The following is a 15,860-nucleotide window of genomic DNA, read 5'->3' as shown; positions in this document are numbered from 1 at the left end:
ATATGAAAATGGGCATAATATATAAGTTAACGCTACATATGTAGGGCTATACTTACCCAACCTTGAGTATCGTATACTTGTCCGATGCTCAGCTCTTCATCTGCACTATGTGTTTTTTTTTCGTCTACTGATGTGAAATAAAATAAAAGCCCCTCGGAATTTCCCTTTAATTATGTTACTGGAAGTGAAAGTAGAATTGAGGATTCAAGCCAAATGACAGCATAGGTATATGCTGGCCTGCCCGTTCCTCCAGGCAAGCGCATGTAGGCCTGTAGATCAGCTACGGAAACAAACATACAAATGTATTGTTGATTATATTACACAAATTGTTACTAAAAGCCGGAAGTTCACCATCGCTCTTTAAACATCCCTGCAGGCAAACTTAGAAAAGTCGGATTGGCGTTACTTTTGGGTTCTATTCGTGCCATTAAAAGCACTTGTACAAACCCCAAAATTTTGAAGCACACTTAAGTCGATGTCTCGTTTCAGAATACAACTTCGAGTTGTAAATGGGATTTAAAGCTTGCAAAAACTTTTATTGTAGATACAACATATTTAAGGGACATCAGACTACGTTTTCGCGTCGAGTTTTTTGCATAATAAAATCGTATTTAAAACATAGCGTCTTGTTTCTTGTTTCTTGTCTTTTACATGCTGAAACTCGACGCGAAAACTCGATATCAAGTTTAGGTTACGTCGAGTTACCGTGGTCGATATATACTTGTGCTTTACTGAGGCACAAGAAGTACACTATACCAGCAGAAAGTACAGTGTTCATATACATTCCGATGATAGTTTTAATTACATGTGCGACATGCCTACCTTGTTAACATTGGGCATATATTTATGAACTCATACAGTCACAGAGCCAAAACAGTTTTATATATAACACCACCAAATGCTTGTAACAGCGCCGCCTGTATATTAGAGGTAGATCTATAGCTAAGGAAGTAACCCCTACCCCTTAATCCCTAACTCCATAACTCCTAATTCTATAATCCCGAACAGCGGCACACCAGCACGGCGCAATGATCCAGGAGCCTCTCAGCCTCTGGACCCGGCTTCGTCCCACCATAACGCTGGACGCCCTCGTATAAGTGAAATATTGTTGAGTACGGTGTAAAACATCAGTGAAATCAATAAATAAATATAACCCATAACCTCACAACCTCTAATCCCCTTATCCTCGAGGTACACCAAGTGCGGGCTCAATACCGACCTTGGACCGGAAGAAGTTGTTGACTCCCATGCTTTCACTGTTTGGACGAGACTGTGTTATTTGACGTTTTTGTTGTTATGTAACGGAGCTCGTGTGAACGTTTGCACAGCTTTACGTTCCGACTGAAGGCCACTTGACCACTTGACAACATGGTATATGTGCATGTTCATTAAATAAAGAAAAGTTTATGAGTAACTTGTAAAATGTCTGAAGCACGAGCCCCGGGGCCTAAGAACTTTCCACACTCCTAATACAAGGACCCTTATTGCTCATATCACTTATGACGTCAGGGGTACCCAGTCTTACGACCCAAACTGTCTGTATTATAGAGATGGCTTGTTCGAAATACACGACAGTTTAGGCGCACAAAAAAGTAACCAAAACCAGCAGATTTTATTTTACAATAATTTATTAGCTTAACAAGAACAGATAATAAGACTTATACAAATACTAAAGTACTTAAGTTTAACAAGAAAGGATAGCAGTATCTATACAAATAGGCCTACTAAAGTACTTACGGTGTCAAGTCCAAACGGACGCATATATTCCACAATATATATAGGCCTACCACACAGACATAAATGCTCAGAGGCAAATTCACAAGAGGGAAAATCCACAGTATAACTGAGTGTATGACGAAATATACACAAAATTCCACAGACAGGGTCCGTGTACTAATAAGCACTGTGTATACAAGAGCACAAATTAAACATACAAGTTCAGACTGAACAGGTGCTCGGTGGAGATAGGACATAACAAAGCCAGAGGCTATAAAGACATCAAAATTCAGCACAAAAGGCCTACAAAAGTAATACACAGCAAAGCATCCAAACTCTCAATAATTCTCCTTTCTCTCCGTTCTCTGTTCTCCCCGTTTGACCTGCTTTCATAGGTCTTTTATAGCCTGGTGGAATTGACCAGAATAAGAAAATTCCTGAACACTTGATGTAAACAAACAGGCACCGAACTGAGCGCATTCTGGAGTATTCTAAGGTAGAGGCAGACAGCAGGCGCGTGTATGTAAACAGTGGCAAGCTAAATTTAGAAACTGACGGCAGTCGTGCACATAACACCAGCGAAACCAGAAGTGGTTAGACCAAAGTCACGCTAACCGGCAGTTGAAGTCTCTAGTAGTAGATCCAGAAGTTGACGTGCGCTATGGCCCAGCAGTGTTATATTTAAAAAAAAAAAAAGGACAAGCCATACTACGTACTACTGCTCAACCTGTTTACATGATGTGTTACATATATAACACGTGTTGTAGTATATGATCAGTAAGGCACATATATGTGTCTCTAAACTAAATGATGGTCGCAGTCGTGTAAGTGAAATGTTCTTGGATTTGTGGTCGAAGCAGACTTTCGTATACCAGCCGTCAACCAAAACGAACAAAACAGGTCAATAATGCTAGAGCCAATTTGATAAAAGATCTTCAACACAAGGTCGACCAAAGAGCTAAGAAGGTATATAGCATACGAAATTAGGATGGAACCATGAAAAGAGAACCAGTCTACAGTTATAAATGACGTTGGAAAGACACACGGGATGTTCTAGGCGAATGAGTGAAATCAGTATTCAAATCGTGTACCACGCTGGAATATAACATGATGAATATGGCATCTAGCCCCAGGCTAAGAGGAAATAGACAAAATCGTAAAGCAGAGTGCACGGGATTCTGGACGCTGTGTCCATATGTACTCAGATGACAATTATACATAAGGTAAAACTTAAGAATATTAAAACGAAGGCGTTTAATGTAACAACCTTGAAACACAAGCCTTTGTAGTAATTACTTGTAACGTTCATGCAAATTGTCACACAGGATGTAAGAACTGATACAAGGCGAGATATGTACACGCCATATGCAGGACCCTTGGGTATATTGCTTTCTAGTTTCCTATAAATCCAGCGAAGATGGATGTATAAATATATGGAATATGCAATATATGGATTATATAAAGCTAATTACTTTTTAATAATTTCTGCATATATTCGTAATCATGCGAGAAAAAGTTTTGGTCAGCCAAAAAGGGGGCGCAATTTGTACCCATCAGAATACATATACATACACTGTTACCCCGAATTTCACATAGATGCTACTAATGAGAAAGTCAGGCAACTCATGAACAACGATGCATTCCTTGAATACTAAACGTTGTATGTACTCGATGTGAAGAAGGCTTTGTTGCCTTTGGCGTTATTGAACACTGATACAATTAGTGATGAAATTCTGTCTTTAATAACACAGCGAGTGGAGAAGTCCCAAGTGGAGTGAGTGAGTGAGTGCTTGGGGTTTAACGTCGTTCTCAACAATTTTTCAGTCATATGACGACGAAGGAATCATTAGGGTGCATGCACGTGTAATGTGCCTCCTTGTTGCAGGACGGATTTCCACCGCTCTTTTATTTAGTGCTGCTTCACTGAGACGACTTACCGAAGGCAAGTAAGCCACCCCGCCCGAGCCATTATACTGGTACGGGTCAACCAGTCGTTGCACTATCCCCTTCGTGCTGAACGCCAAGCGAGGAAGTTACAACTTCCTCTTTTAAAGTCTTAGGTGTGACTCGACTAAGGATTGATCCTGGATCTACCGGTCCCGAAGCGGACGCTCTACCAACTGTGCTATCCGGGCCGGTCCCCAAGTGGAGGTTCCTAATACAGTACCTCTACTGAAGCGTTTAGTTCTTCATCGAGATGTTTGGGGTTTTAAAAAATCCACATGCAGTTGACGCTTGATTTATTTGCACTTGAGCAACAACACCTTTTCCAAAATGTCTGTACTTCTGGAAGTACCTTCTTGTAGTCACAAATCCGCAGTGACGTCCAGCACTAGCTTGTTAGGAGTTGAAACCGAATCCACCACTTGTGGTCATTGCATTATCTACGTGTACTTAGTCAAGGACAAGCACCCATTTTATTGCCACTGTATTGCCATGATATGGCTGAAATATTGTCCAGGTGGCGGGTTAAGACATGATCATTCATTCATGCATTATTACCATTGTGACTGTAAACGTAGACATATTCCTTCACTGTCTGATTGCATTCCACATACTAGTATGTTATAAAAGCCCCAACAGATTCCAATTTCTTTTCTTATACTGGCCTAGCGTCCTTGAAATTTCGACGCTTAAAATATTCAGTTCGTGACCAGGGAAGGTTAAGGACGATTTCATTTGTTATCGAGCAAGTCTCGTGCAAGAAAAGGATACCAATATTAAGACTATATCGGGTACCACGGAATATAATTTCACATTGACCTTCAAGAAAATAACAAGCCATGGTAGTATCTCATTACCATTGTATTCTCCTGTTGACACACTTATCAAACACATCATTCGTAACTACTACAGCTTGTTATCAGAACAAGGTATTTGCTAGGTTTGTGATTTTTTTTCAAGCCCATACGCCTATATACATATATCTATACATCTGTAGACCCACACTAACCATCTGTTAAATAGACAAGGTATAGAAGAGGCTTAATTCCAACAGTATCGCCTTCAGCTCCCCAAAAAGTCCAACCGAAAAGATAATATAAAATATAATACGAACGACTTATTTTCAGAGTAGCTCGTATTGACCCCCTAATCAAAGACAAGCTATTGAAGAATCTTACTCCCAGAGTACCATTAATCAAGCAGACAAGCTATAGAACAACCTCACTCCCAGAGAGCCATTAATCAAACAGTCAGGATATTGAACAACCTCACTCCCAGAGAACCATTAATCAAGCAGACAAGCTATAGAAGAATCTCATTCTTAGAGAACCATTAATCAGACAGACAAACTATGGAAGAGCCTTACTCCTACTGACCGACTATACAGGCCTCTCACCGTACACTCAGTGCCAAAGGAGGAAGTACCGAGATAACTAATTTTTTATAGTTTTTACCCTACTTGGGATTGAACTTACATTTACGTATTTGTTGATTCTTTACCACACTGTGATTGAGTATAATTCATTTTATAAGAGAAACCGGGGTACAGCTACACCAGCTGAGAGCCATTTTCCACTTGACATGAAATAAATAAATAAATAAACAGAACAAAGTTTGTACTCTACCTGAACATTAGCCGTAAAAATACAGCACTAGCTGGTATATATGTAATCAAAAGCCGATACCTTCCTATACCTGTCATTTGAGAAAATAGTAATGGAAAAGAAAACAGTACTCAAATGATCGGTGAAGTATATATACCTCAGGGAATTGAACGTATTCACTGTTGAAAGATACTATAACTATATCAGCTGAAGCTTGAACAATGCGTTTAAAGTTGATGAAAATTGACAAACAAAAAATAAATCATATAAAAAATAGGCCTACTAGTCAAACAGAAGGCCTTCCTAAATGTTACATCCTATGATAGCTTGTGACCTACATGTGCGTTTCAGTAAACATATATTTGTCCTCTCCGGCCGTACGTGGCAAGGTGTGTCAACAACCTGCGGATGGTCGTGGGTTTTCCCCGGACTCTGCCCGGTTTTCTCCCACCATAATCTTGGCCGCCGTTGTATAAGTGAAATAATCTTGAGTACGGCGTAAAACACCAATCAAATAAATAAATAAATAAATAAATAAATATTTGTTTCTGAAATTTCACCTTTCAAATGACATATTGATCATATGTTTCCTCCGGATAGAAAGAATGATTTGTTTATCTTTTGAGCGACTGCAGCTGGACGCCCGTTACATCATGCATATTTATTTCTTTAACTGTTGATTGAAGCGATACTGAAGAATTTTTCATTTAGAACATGCCGATCGGTTTTCATGTGTGGATGACAACGAGTTTAACCAGCGACACTTTGACGAGTTGCAGACGAATTTTCTCATACAGAGATATATGCTGATATATCACCGGTGGCATTGGACTGCGCAGATGGACTTCTTTGACGACTTGTTGTTACTAAGGCGCCGCGAGCAATGAGAGCAGTGAGATCCATAAATTTCTGTCCAAGATCAGGATTGAACCCATACCTCGTGTGTCCTACAGCGATTAAAGGGCAAACCTTAGAGCAAACACCTTAATTAGCCTCAGTGACGAAATTGTCCTACAATGACGAAAATGAAAACACCTTAATTAGCCCTCAGTGTCCTATAGTGATTAAAAGACAAACACCTTAAACAACCTCGAGTATCCCATAGTGACTAAAAGGCAAACACATTAATTAACCCCGTGCGTCTCACAGAGACTGAAGGGCAAACATCTTTGTTAACCGGATGCTTTCTACAGAGACTGAAAGATAAACACCTTAATTAACACCATGTGTTCTACAATGCACAAAAGACAAACACCTTAATTAATCTCGCTTGCCCTACAGTGACTGAAAGGTAAATACATTAATTAACAGAGGCTGAAAGGCAAACACCTTAATTAACATCATGTGTCCCACATTGACTAAAAGACAGGCACCTTAATTAACTCCGTGTGTCTTTGCAATGACCAAAACGCAAACACCTTAGTTAGCCCCGTGTATCCTACAGTTACTAAAAGTTAAACACCTTTGTTAACCTCGTGTGTCCTTCAGTGACTGAAAGGCAAACACCTTTGTTAACCACGTGTATCCTACAGCGACTGAAGGGCAAACACCTTTGTTAACCTCGTGTGTCGTTCAGTGACTAAAAGGCAAACACCTTTGTTAACAGGTGTATCCTACAGTGACTGAAAGGCAAACACCTTCGTTAACTATGTGAGGCCCCATATACATGTACAATCTCACCACAGTGACTGAAAGGCAAACACCTTCGTTAACTATGTGAGGCCCCATATACATGTACAATCTCACCACAGTGAAGTAACCATCTTTTGTAACATTTTTTTTGTTAACTGTCATTGTGGCACAATTTTCTGTCAGTATTTTTCATAACCTGTAATGAATAACATAAGGAATGAGTGTTCGTGTGTTTGGGACAGCTTTACTTCAGACGCAAAGGACTGTGGGATCCGGCACTCATTTACCATCCTTGAGACGATCGCCACGTTTTGATTATGTCCTAACGAAATTCCATTTTAATCTTTTTCAGAATAAAGCCATGTGATCGTGTATATAGTGTGTCATCTGGGTCTTTTACAAGACTACAAGTCTTTTAGATGTATCCTACGTCGACTGTAAGGCAAACACCTTTGTTAAACAGGTGTATCCTACAGAGACTGAAAGGCAAACACCTTCGTTAACCAGGTGTATCCTACAGTGACTGAAAGGCAAACACCTTTGTTAACCTCGTGTGTCCTTCAGTGACTGTAAGGCAAACACCTTTGTTAATAGGTGTATCCTACAGCGACTGAAAGGCAAACACCTTCATTAATCAGGTATATCCTACAGTGACTGTAAGGCAAACACCTTCGTTAACCAGGGTGTATCCTACAGAGACTGAAAGGCAAACACCTTTGTTAATAGGTGTATCCTACAGAGACTGAAAGGCAATCACCTTTGTTAACCAGGTGTATCCTACAGTGACTGAAAGGCAAACACTGAATAAAACCCTCCACAACTACCCACTCCCTTCTCACAGTTAAACCTAGTATGGCTATACCAATGTTATTTATTTATTGATTTGATTGGCGTATGGTAGTAAATTTTGCACTTAGACGGCGGAGGTGAGGTAAATGGGTGGAGGAACCTGGATATCTCCTAATATAATACTATGCATGTCATTATACATACCACTGCTATTTTCGAGACAGAAACAGAATGTTTCTAGATGTTTGTGGTGATAAATAACCTCTCACCATAGAGGTTCCATATTTTGTTGTCGTTTCCTTTAGTAAAATATAGTTATATATTTAGGTAAACGATAGCCTTATACAAGTAGGCATACAATTCTGCCAGGTAAAAAAATTAATTAAGCGACGCTGTACGTACATATATAGGCCTATATACACACCATTGCTCCATTAATTCAGTATCACCTTAATATTTGTACAAGTGGTGAATGTACTAAATAAAAATTCTATAATCTAAACCCGTCATTTTCTGGAAACATGCGCGTTTTTGTTAGGCCACCTAATGGTGCACTTGAAAACAATGTATGCGGTGAGCCCCGTATACTCCTTACAGCGTAGGTGCCGCTTTCTACTCTGACTTTACCTCAGTGCCAGTACGACACCTGTTGGCTCGTTGAGGTTAGCCCTACCACTGGTGTCCTTGCGCGGACCTATGAGCAGCATTCATTCATCAATTAAACTATGTCAGGTGATCGTTAAAATCATGTTGAGCATACTTTAAATGAAGAGAATGCATGTGCATCTAGTATTAATAGAAACAAAAGTTGAGGCAGAGATTAAGTGTTTTCTGACATCATTCCTGCCTTATAACCGTGACCCCAGTGACCTCTGCGTTGTTCAAGATTTCTGTATAAAATTTGATGTAAAGCGAACGTAGAGAAAAGACGCAAGTGTATGGCGAGACCCCTTCGTGTGGACCCTCTTCTCCCCTGCGCCTGCTACCATGGTGAAGCTTGAAAATGGCTTACAGTGCTTGTGAGCGTGAAGTCTTGTAACACAGAGTGTCGATTTACACCGATAGATTCTCTTAAGTTGACACAAACTGGACTTGTGCATGGTTGTTTTACTGTCGGGTAAGTTTTATGAACTGTGTTAAGCCGCCATTTGAGTTCCTCGAACAGGAAGAGGACATAATCCAGAAAGCAAGGTGTGAAAATGCTTGTCACAAACCAGTCATAGCGCATAATACAGTATGTTAACGATATCACAAGGCTAGAAATTTCACGTAAGGCGTCTGACTTCACTGTTCGAACTATTAGACTATTGCGGTAGATAAAAATATTACCATTAATAGTATTAGCTAAATATTAAGTTATACTGTTAAGCTTAATTGCAAGTAGGGTAATAATGCAGTTTCTTTTTTGTTTGTTTTTTTAGTTTTTGTATTTTTTTTTGTTGAATACTGTATCCACTACTCTCGGCCAGTTTTTATATTTATTAACAAAAATTAAGAATGACATTTTTTTCTAAATTTTTATACTCATGTGTTATGGTGTTTGAACTTGGGTCCAGTTGTTCAAAACAGGTTAAAGACTTAATAGCAAATTTAAGTTTAAGCCAAATCTTCTATTTTACACTTATCCTTAAAAATGTGCGTAACATTATATTAAGTATAAACTAAAACCGCTGGTGTTATACTCTGTCTTTGGAGTACTGAGTTTCATGATGAAGTATGACTTAATAGGCCTACCAGTATTAGCAAATACACTTTCGAAAAACTGGGCCCATGTTTATGATTATTGCATGGGGTATTATAAAAAATGCCTATTGAAACAAAATGGGCCTACACTTCACATTATTATGGTATCGCAGTAATGTGTCATGCAATCCTTTTCATATCTTTAAGGATTTTCAAACTACCGGCAATTCTCCAAACAGTACTTCATTGTTAATGTTGGTATGTATGTATTGTAATTTCTGCGTAGACCAAGTACACGAGTGTTGCTTTTCCTAACAATGGCCGTAAGCTTAACTGTTAGGCCTATTGATGAAAGCTTCTTTTTTTTTTTATGCAAACAGTTTACATCAAAATACTGGTTATGATGCACTCTTAATCAAAAATAGGCACTGGGCAGATCTGTCAGCAACCTGTGGATGGTTGTGGGTTTTCCCCGGGCTTTGCCCGGTTTCCACCCACCATAATGTTGGCTGCCGTCGTATAAGTGAAACATTCTTGGAGTACAGCGTAAAACACCAATCAAATAAATAAATAAGCGAAGAAATGTAGTCAAGCAGCAATTTTCGGATGGCTCTTTATGTGTTCAAGCACAATCAAGAAAGCTTCCTTGAGTCTGGTTAGAAGGATCAGTAGTTATCTATAATAAATATGTGTGGCCAGTAAAAGTTGAAACAGTAAACATATAATTGAAGGCCTGAAAATGAATTTCGCATAATGAAAGATTTCACAATTTTAATGTGATTGCTATACATGTACATACATCTATGTACACATACATGTGTCCTACTTTGTTAAAGCGTAATGAAGAGTGTTTAAATATAATGAGTTTAAAAAATCGAACAATGGCAGTTTAAGTTCCCCAAAGTGACACCAATTTTATTTTGTGTTTTGTGGGTGAGCCTACACTAAAAAACCCAAAAATGGAATAAAAAAAAACTGAAAATGAACCTTTTCAGTTTTTTTTTTATCTGATCTTGAGCCTTTTAAGAATTTCCTTATTTCCAAGGCTTTCTGATCATGTCAATATGTCTTCAAAAAGAATAAATTTAGGGAAAGTCAAACATTTTCCACAATTTAGCTGACTTTTGTTTTAATCAGTTTTATTGTTATTTTTATATCCTCCTCTGACATCGAAATTCCACCCGTAAAACCACAGTTTGAATTGATATGACCTTATTAATGACTGTTTCAAATGATGTGGCCATAAAATTTTATATTGATATATGTATATACATATATGATCAGTGCTTAACATCATACAGTTGGTTTTTTTAAACTCATACAACATTGATCAACTTTTTGGCTGGAGCTAACTGGATTAAATTTACAAATAGACCAGGGGGGAGAATGTATGGACTTTGATCTCAAGGGTATGTGTTGTTTTGCGTTTTTGACCCTGACTGCATGATAAAGTGGCACATATAAAGTGCTGTTCTGTTCTGTTCCATTCTTATCCCTCTAGTACAATCCACTAAAAAACCAGACGTGTAACTCATCTTGTATTTACTTAATTTATTGGTTTGGACTGCAGGGTAAATAGTTAATCAACTTCCCCTCAGTTGTCTCCCCTTGTGAGGTTGACCAGTGTTGTAAATTTTCAGGTTTACGAGCAAAAGAGCTCTGAGTTGATATTAGGTTAAATATAAGATATTTCAGTGGAATCAAGTTTTATCACAAAAAAAAATCACAGGAAGAAATTTAGCGATTATAATTTATTATAATGAAGAAATGGAGAAAGTTCTTCATTTCTCAACATAACTACTATCTGCGAAAATTGAAACCATTCACTCACTGTCTTGCCAGGCACCTGATTGATTGACAGTGTGTTTGGTCACTCATTCAACCAGTGTGCTGTAAGTCAGTCTATCAGTCAGTGTGTTAGGTCACTCAGTCAGTCAGTGTGCTATAAGCCAGTGAGTCAATCAGGGTGTTAGGTAACTCAGTCATTGTGTTACGTCAATCACTCAGTGATTGTGTGAGGTCAATCTGTCAATCGATGTGTTAGGTCACACAGTCAGTGTTTGGTCAGTCAGTGTGTTAGGTCGATTAGTCAGTCATTGTGTTTGGTCACTGGTTCAGTCAGTGTGCTGTAAGTCAGTCTATCAATTTATAAAACAGTGTGTGTGTACATGTCTGTCTGTGTGACCATCAGATTGCTGCTGTAGTTGTTCTGTTGTATTAAGCAGACCTACTGTCTGAGTGTTACCGTCCACCAGTTCTACACATGAGCATAATTATTAGCCAGCCGGAGGAACAACTTTTGCATTGTAGAGAATGGTCAGATTGCCGATTTAAACATTCTCTTTGTGTTTTCATATTTCATATGTCTTACTTTTTGTAAATCCTTTTTTTTTTCCCTCTTTGGAAATGACTTTTTCTTATTTGCAAAAGAAATTTATGAGATAGGGTATAAAAATATGGATTTCCTTAGTAGGTAGAAAATCTTTCAAAGAATGAAAACAATTAAAAATGTTCAATGAGATTGTGATTGATGTGTTTGTTTTGTGCAGTCGCAGGATGTCCAGTCTTGTGCCAGGCTCACTGTTTGAGACGTCTGGTCTGAACCGGCGGTACACTCCCACAGAGGTGGGCCTGAAGGCAGGTGATATCGGCCGCAAGTTTGCCAGGTATGTTGTTTGAGACGTCTGGGATGAATTGGCTCTACACACCCACAGAAGTGGGCCTAAAGACAGGTGATATCAGCCACAAATTTGCCAGGTATGTTGTTTGAGACATCTGGGCTGAACTGGCTCTACACACCCACAGAAGTGGGCCTGAAGGCAGGTGATATCGGCCACAAGTTTGCCAGGTATGTTGTTTGAGACGTCTGGGCTGATCCAGCTCTACAGACTCACAAAAGTGGGCCTGACGGCAGGTGATATCAGCCATAGGTTTGCCAGGTATGTTGTTTGAGAAATCAGGTCTGAACTGGCTTTACATACCCACAGAGGTGGGCCTCATGGCAGGTGATATCAGCTGTAGGTTTGCCAGGTATGTTGTTTGAGACATCAGGTCTGAACGGGCTCTACAGGGCATGACTGCAGGTGATATCAGCCGTAGGTTTGCCAGGTGTGTTGTTTGAGACATCAGGTCTGATCTGGCTCTACAGGCTCACAAAAGTGGGCCTGATGGCAGGTGATATCAGCCGTTGGTTTGCGAGGTGTGTTGTTTGAGACATCAGGTCTGATCCGGCTCTACAGGTTCACAAAAGTGGGCCTGACAGCAGGTGATATTAGCCGTAGGTTTGCCAGGTATATTGTTTGAGAAATCAGGTCTGAACGGGCTCTACAGTGGGCATAACTGCAGGTGATATCAGCCATATGTTTGCCAGGTATGTTGTTTGAGACATCAGGTCTGAACCTGCTCTACAGGCTCACAAAAGTTGGCCTGATGGCAGGTGATATCAGCCGCAGGTTTGCCAGGTATGTTGTTTGAGACATCAGGTCTGATCCGGCTCTACAGGCTCACAAAATTGGGCTTGCCAGCAGGTAATATCAGCCGTAGGTTTGCCAGGTATGTTGTTTGAGACATCAGGTCTGATCCGGCTCTACAGGCTCACAAAAGTGGGCCTGACGGCGGGTGATATCAGCCGTAGGTTTGCCAGGTATGTTGTTTGAGACATCAGGTCTGAACCGGCTCTACAGGCTCACAAAAGTGGGCCTGATGGCAGGTAATATCAGCCGTAGGTTTGCCAGGTATGTTGTTTGAGACATCAGGTCTGATCCGGCTCTACAGGCTCACAAAAGTGGGCCTGACGGCGGGTGATATCAGCCGTAGGTTTGCCAGGTATGTTGTTTGAGACATCAGGTCTGAACCGGCTCTAGAGGCTCACAAAAGTTGGCCTGATGGCAGGTAATATCAGCAGCAGGTTTGCCAGGTATGTTGTTTGAGACATCATGTCTGGTGTACAGTGTTATAGGGAATGGCATGAAACATTTTGTGCTTTGTTTGTCCCTTGTACATGTAGCGTCTGTTACATGTGCAAATTACTATTTGGTTTATCACCATAAGAAATATATCAAGGCTGGGTGTAAATATAAGACCTCAGATGAAAAGGGTATAGGTGTCTCAATTACATCTCAGATGAAAGGGATAATTTAGGTGTCAAATATAACACCTCAATCAGAACTAATTACTAATCTAGTTCGGCGTCAATCATAGCAACTCATATGGAAAGGGTAAGCTTGAAGTCAAACACACATGAAACACCTCAGATTGAAAGTTTAAGCATGTCAAGTGTAACCCCTTAAAATGGAAAAGGTTAATGAATCCTTGAAAAAGCATATGTAACTTATTTAATAGTTTAGCTTAAATAATAACTAATTTTGTATATAATATGTAAGATTATCAAACTAGAAAATATGTCAACTATTCTTTGTTTTTAGAAAATTGTAAAATCATTTTTTTTTTCATGTGGATTTTAAAAGAATGATTATTTGTGCATTTTTAATTTTATCACATGCCTACAGTAATTGTTACATGCAGACAACTTTCTCTAAAACTCCTCAGCTTAGCATGTTCCACATAGCCTTCCTCGGTAAAGTTTTACCATTGACCAATGAACAACTTTATTTGCCCTAAAATACTGTGTACCCTTTGAGATTTATTTAGACAGATTGGGTTACTCAACTGCCTATATCAAGTTTCAAAATTTTTTTTCTTCTTAATTTGAACGTGGCATAATGTGGTCCTTAGTCTTCATATAATTCCGACTCAAATCCATTTACATGTGGTCTTGTTTGATTTTAATACCTTTATATTGGAAAACTGCATGTACCTGTCAGCAAGACCCTTGATAAATGGGGATTGGCTAAGGCCGAAATGGATATCCTGTCAATGTGGCTTTAACTGATAACCTGTTATCAGACCTCACCTTTGCCATTATGGTTCCACCTGAGTGAACTCGTTAGCTATAGCACAGGCAGATGAGGGCTTTATTGGCTCTACACTCAGCCAGGTGCTTGTACAGCTGTGCTGGAATTTGAAACCCACAGCGCTATGCCAGGACACAGGTATGGATATTCTCTTGTACTGTGTATGGATGACAGATTTAGTTTAAACAGCAGAGTATGTTAAACAATCTAACATTTCTCCCGTTGACTAAATTGCACTATTATCCTGATTTTGAAAGGTCTGTTTATCTTAGAAATGTGTTTTGTGATTTGTTTGAAGTGTATGACGAAAGTAATATTTTATGACATTTATATGCCTTTAAAAGTACACTTTTGGGGGGCAAAATCTTGGTTGTAAACTGGTTAGTACGGGTATTCTTCTGACTTTCCTTGTGTATAGATCCATATAAAGATGCTCTGTCTGTCTCTCAAATTTTGAAATCTTATCTTTTAACAGAAAGATAAAATATTCACAGAAAGAGTTGCCCGAGTGCATGACAAAATCAATTTTTTGCGGATAATTCCAAATGTACATGTACTTGTTCTGTTTTTTTGGTGGGATTGAGGGAGGGGTGGCCTTGATGTTTTAGGTTTTTATACTTTACAGCTATCTTTTTTTGCCCAGGCCTTTTTTGGGATGTATTTGGTGTCTTTTTTTTTTTAGTAAAAGGAAAACGAACATATGTACTTACCCCTTGTGCTGCAATTAAAATGATTACGTTAGTTTTGTGCAGAGTGATGGTTTTTATTATGTAGGAAAGGGAACGTAGATGTGTGGTACAGAAGACCTGATTGGCTCTTCACTAAAGTCGTTTACAGGTGCATTTTGACAGCCATACCTTAGTATTAGAGCAGTCAGTGAAATGTTTATCACATGTATTCATCAGTTCATAGTGTGTTACTACAAGTTAGAACAGCAGTCCTGGTTAAACAGAACTCTCGGAGTTTATAAGTATAGAAGATACAGATGAGCCCCCTTAATCCCCAAAATTTTTTTTCTTTGTTTTGTTTTTTTGATAATTGAGTTACAAGACAGAAGGTCAGGTAAGATCATTTTTGTTTTGTTTTTTTTTATTGATAATTGATTTTTTTTTTTTTTTTTTTTTTGATTGGTGTTTTACGCCGTACTCAAGAATATTTCACTTATACGACGGCGGCCAGCATTATGGTGGGTGGAAACCGGGCAGAGCCCGGGGGAAACCCACGACCATCCGCAGGTTGCTGACAGACCTTCCCACTTACGGCCGGAGAGGAAGCCAGCATGAGCTGGACTTGAACTCACAGCGACCGCATTGGTGAGAGACTCCTGGGTCATTACGTATTGATAATTGAGTTACAAGACAAAAGGTCAGATAAAATAAGTTTTGTTTCATTTTTTGGATAATTGAGTTACAAGACAGAAGATCATGTAAGATAATTTTTGTTTCAACCTTTTTGACAATTGAGACAGAAAGTTAGATAAGATAATATTTGTTTTGTGTTTTTGACAATTGTTGCAAAGGTCAGATAAGATCATTTTTGTTTTGTTTCTTTGACAATTGAGTTACAAAACAGTAGGTCA

The 15,860-nt window shown here is 39.1% G+C and overlaps 1 protein-coding gene across 1 annotated transcript in view; it reads left to right on the top strand.

Annotated features, from left to right (window-relative positions):
• The first annotated feature begins 8,733 nt into the window (after positions 1–8,733).
• LOC135476629 (uncharacterized) overlaps positions 8,734–15,860 on the top strand; it is a 29,064-nt gene continuing 21,937 nt past the window's right edge. Inside the window, exons 1-2 of the mRNA XM_064756719.1 lie at positions 8,734–8,802; positions 11,918–12,034. Coding sequence (XP_064612789.1) covers positions 11,925–12,034 — 110 coding nt within the window. The 5' untranslated portion in view covers positions 8,734–8,802; positions 11,918–11,924. The remainder of the gene's footprint in view (positions 8,803–11,917; positions 12,035–15,860) is intronic.

Source organism: Liolophura sinensis, chromosome 10 (assembly GCF_032854445.1).
Source record: "Liolophura sinensis isolate JHLJ2023 chromosome 10, CUHK_Ljap_v2, whole genome shotgun sequence".
Lineage (NCBI taxonomy): Eukaryota > Metazoa > Mollusca > Polyplacophora > Chitonida > Chitonidae > Liolophura > Liolophura sinensis.
Note: the sequence above shows the minus strand (reverse complement) of the source record. Positions and strands in the feature narration are given on the sequence as shown.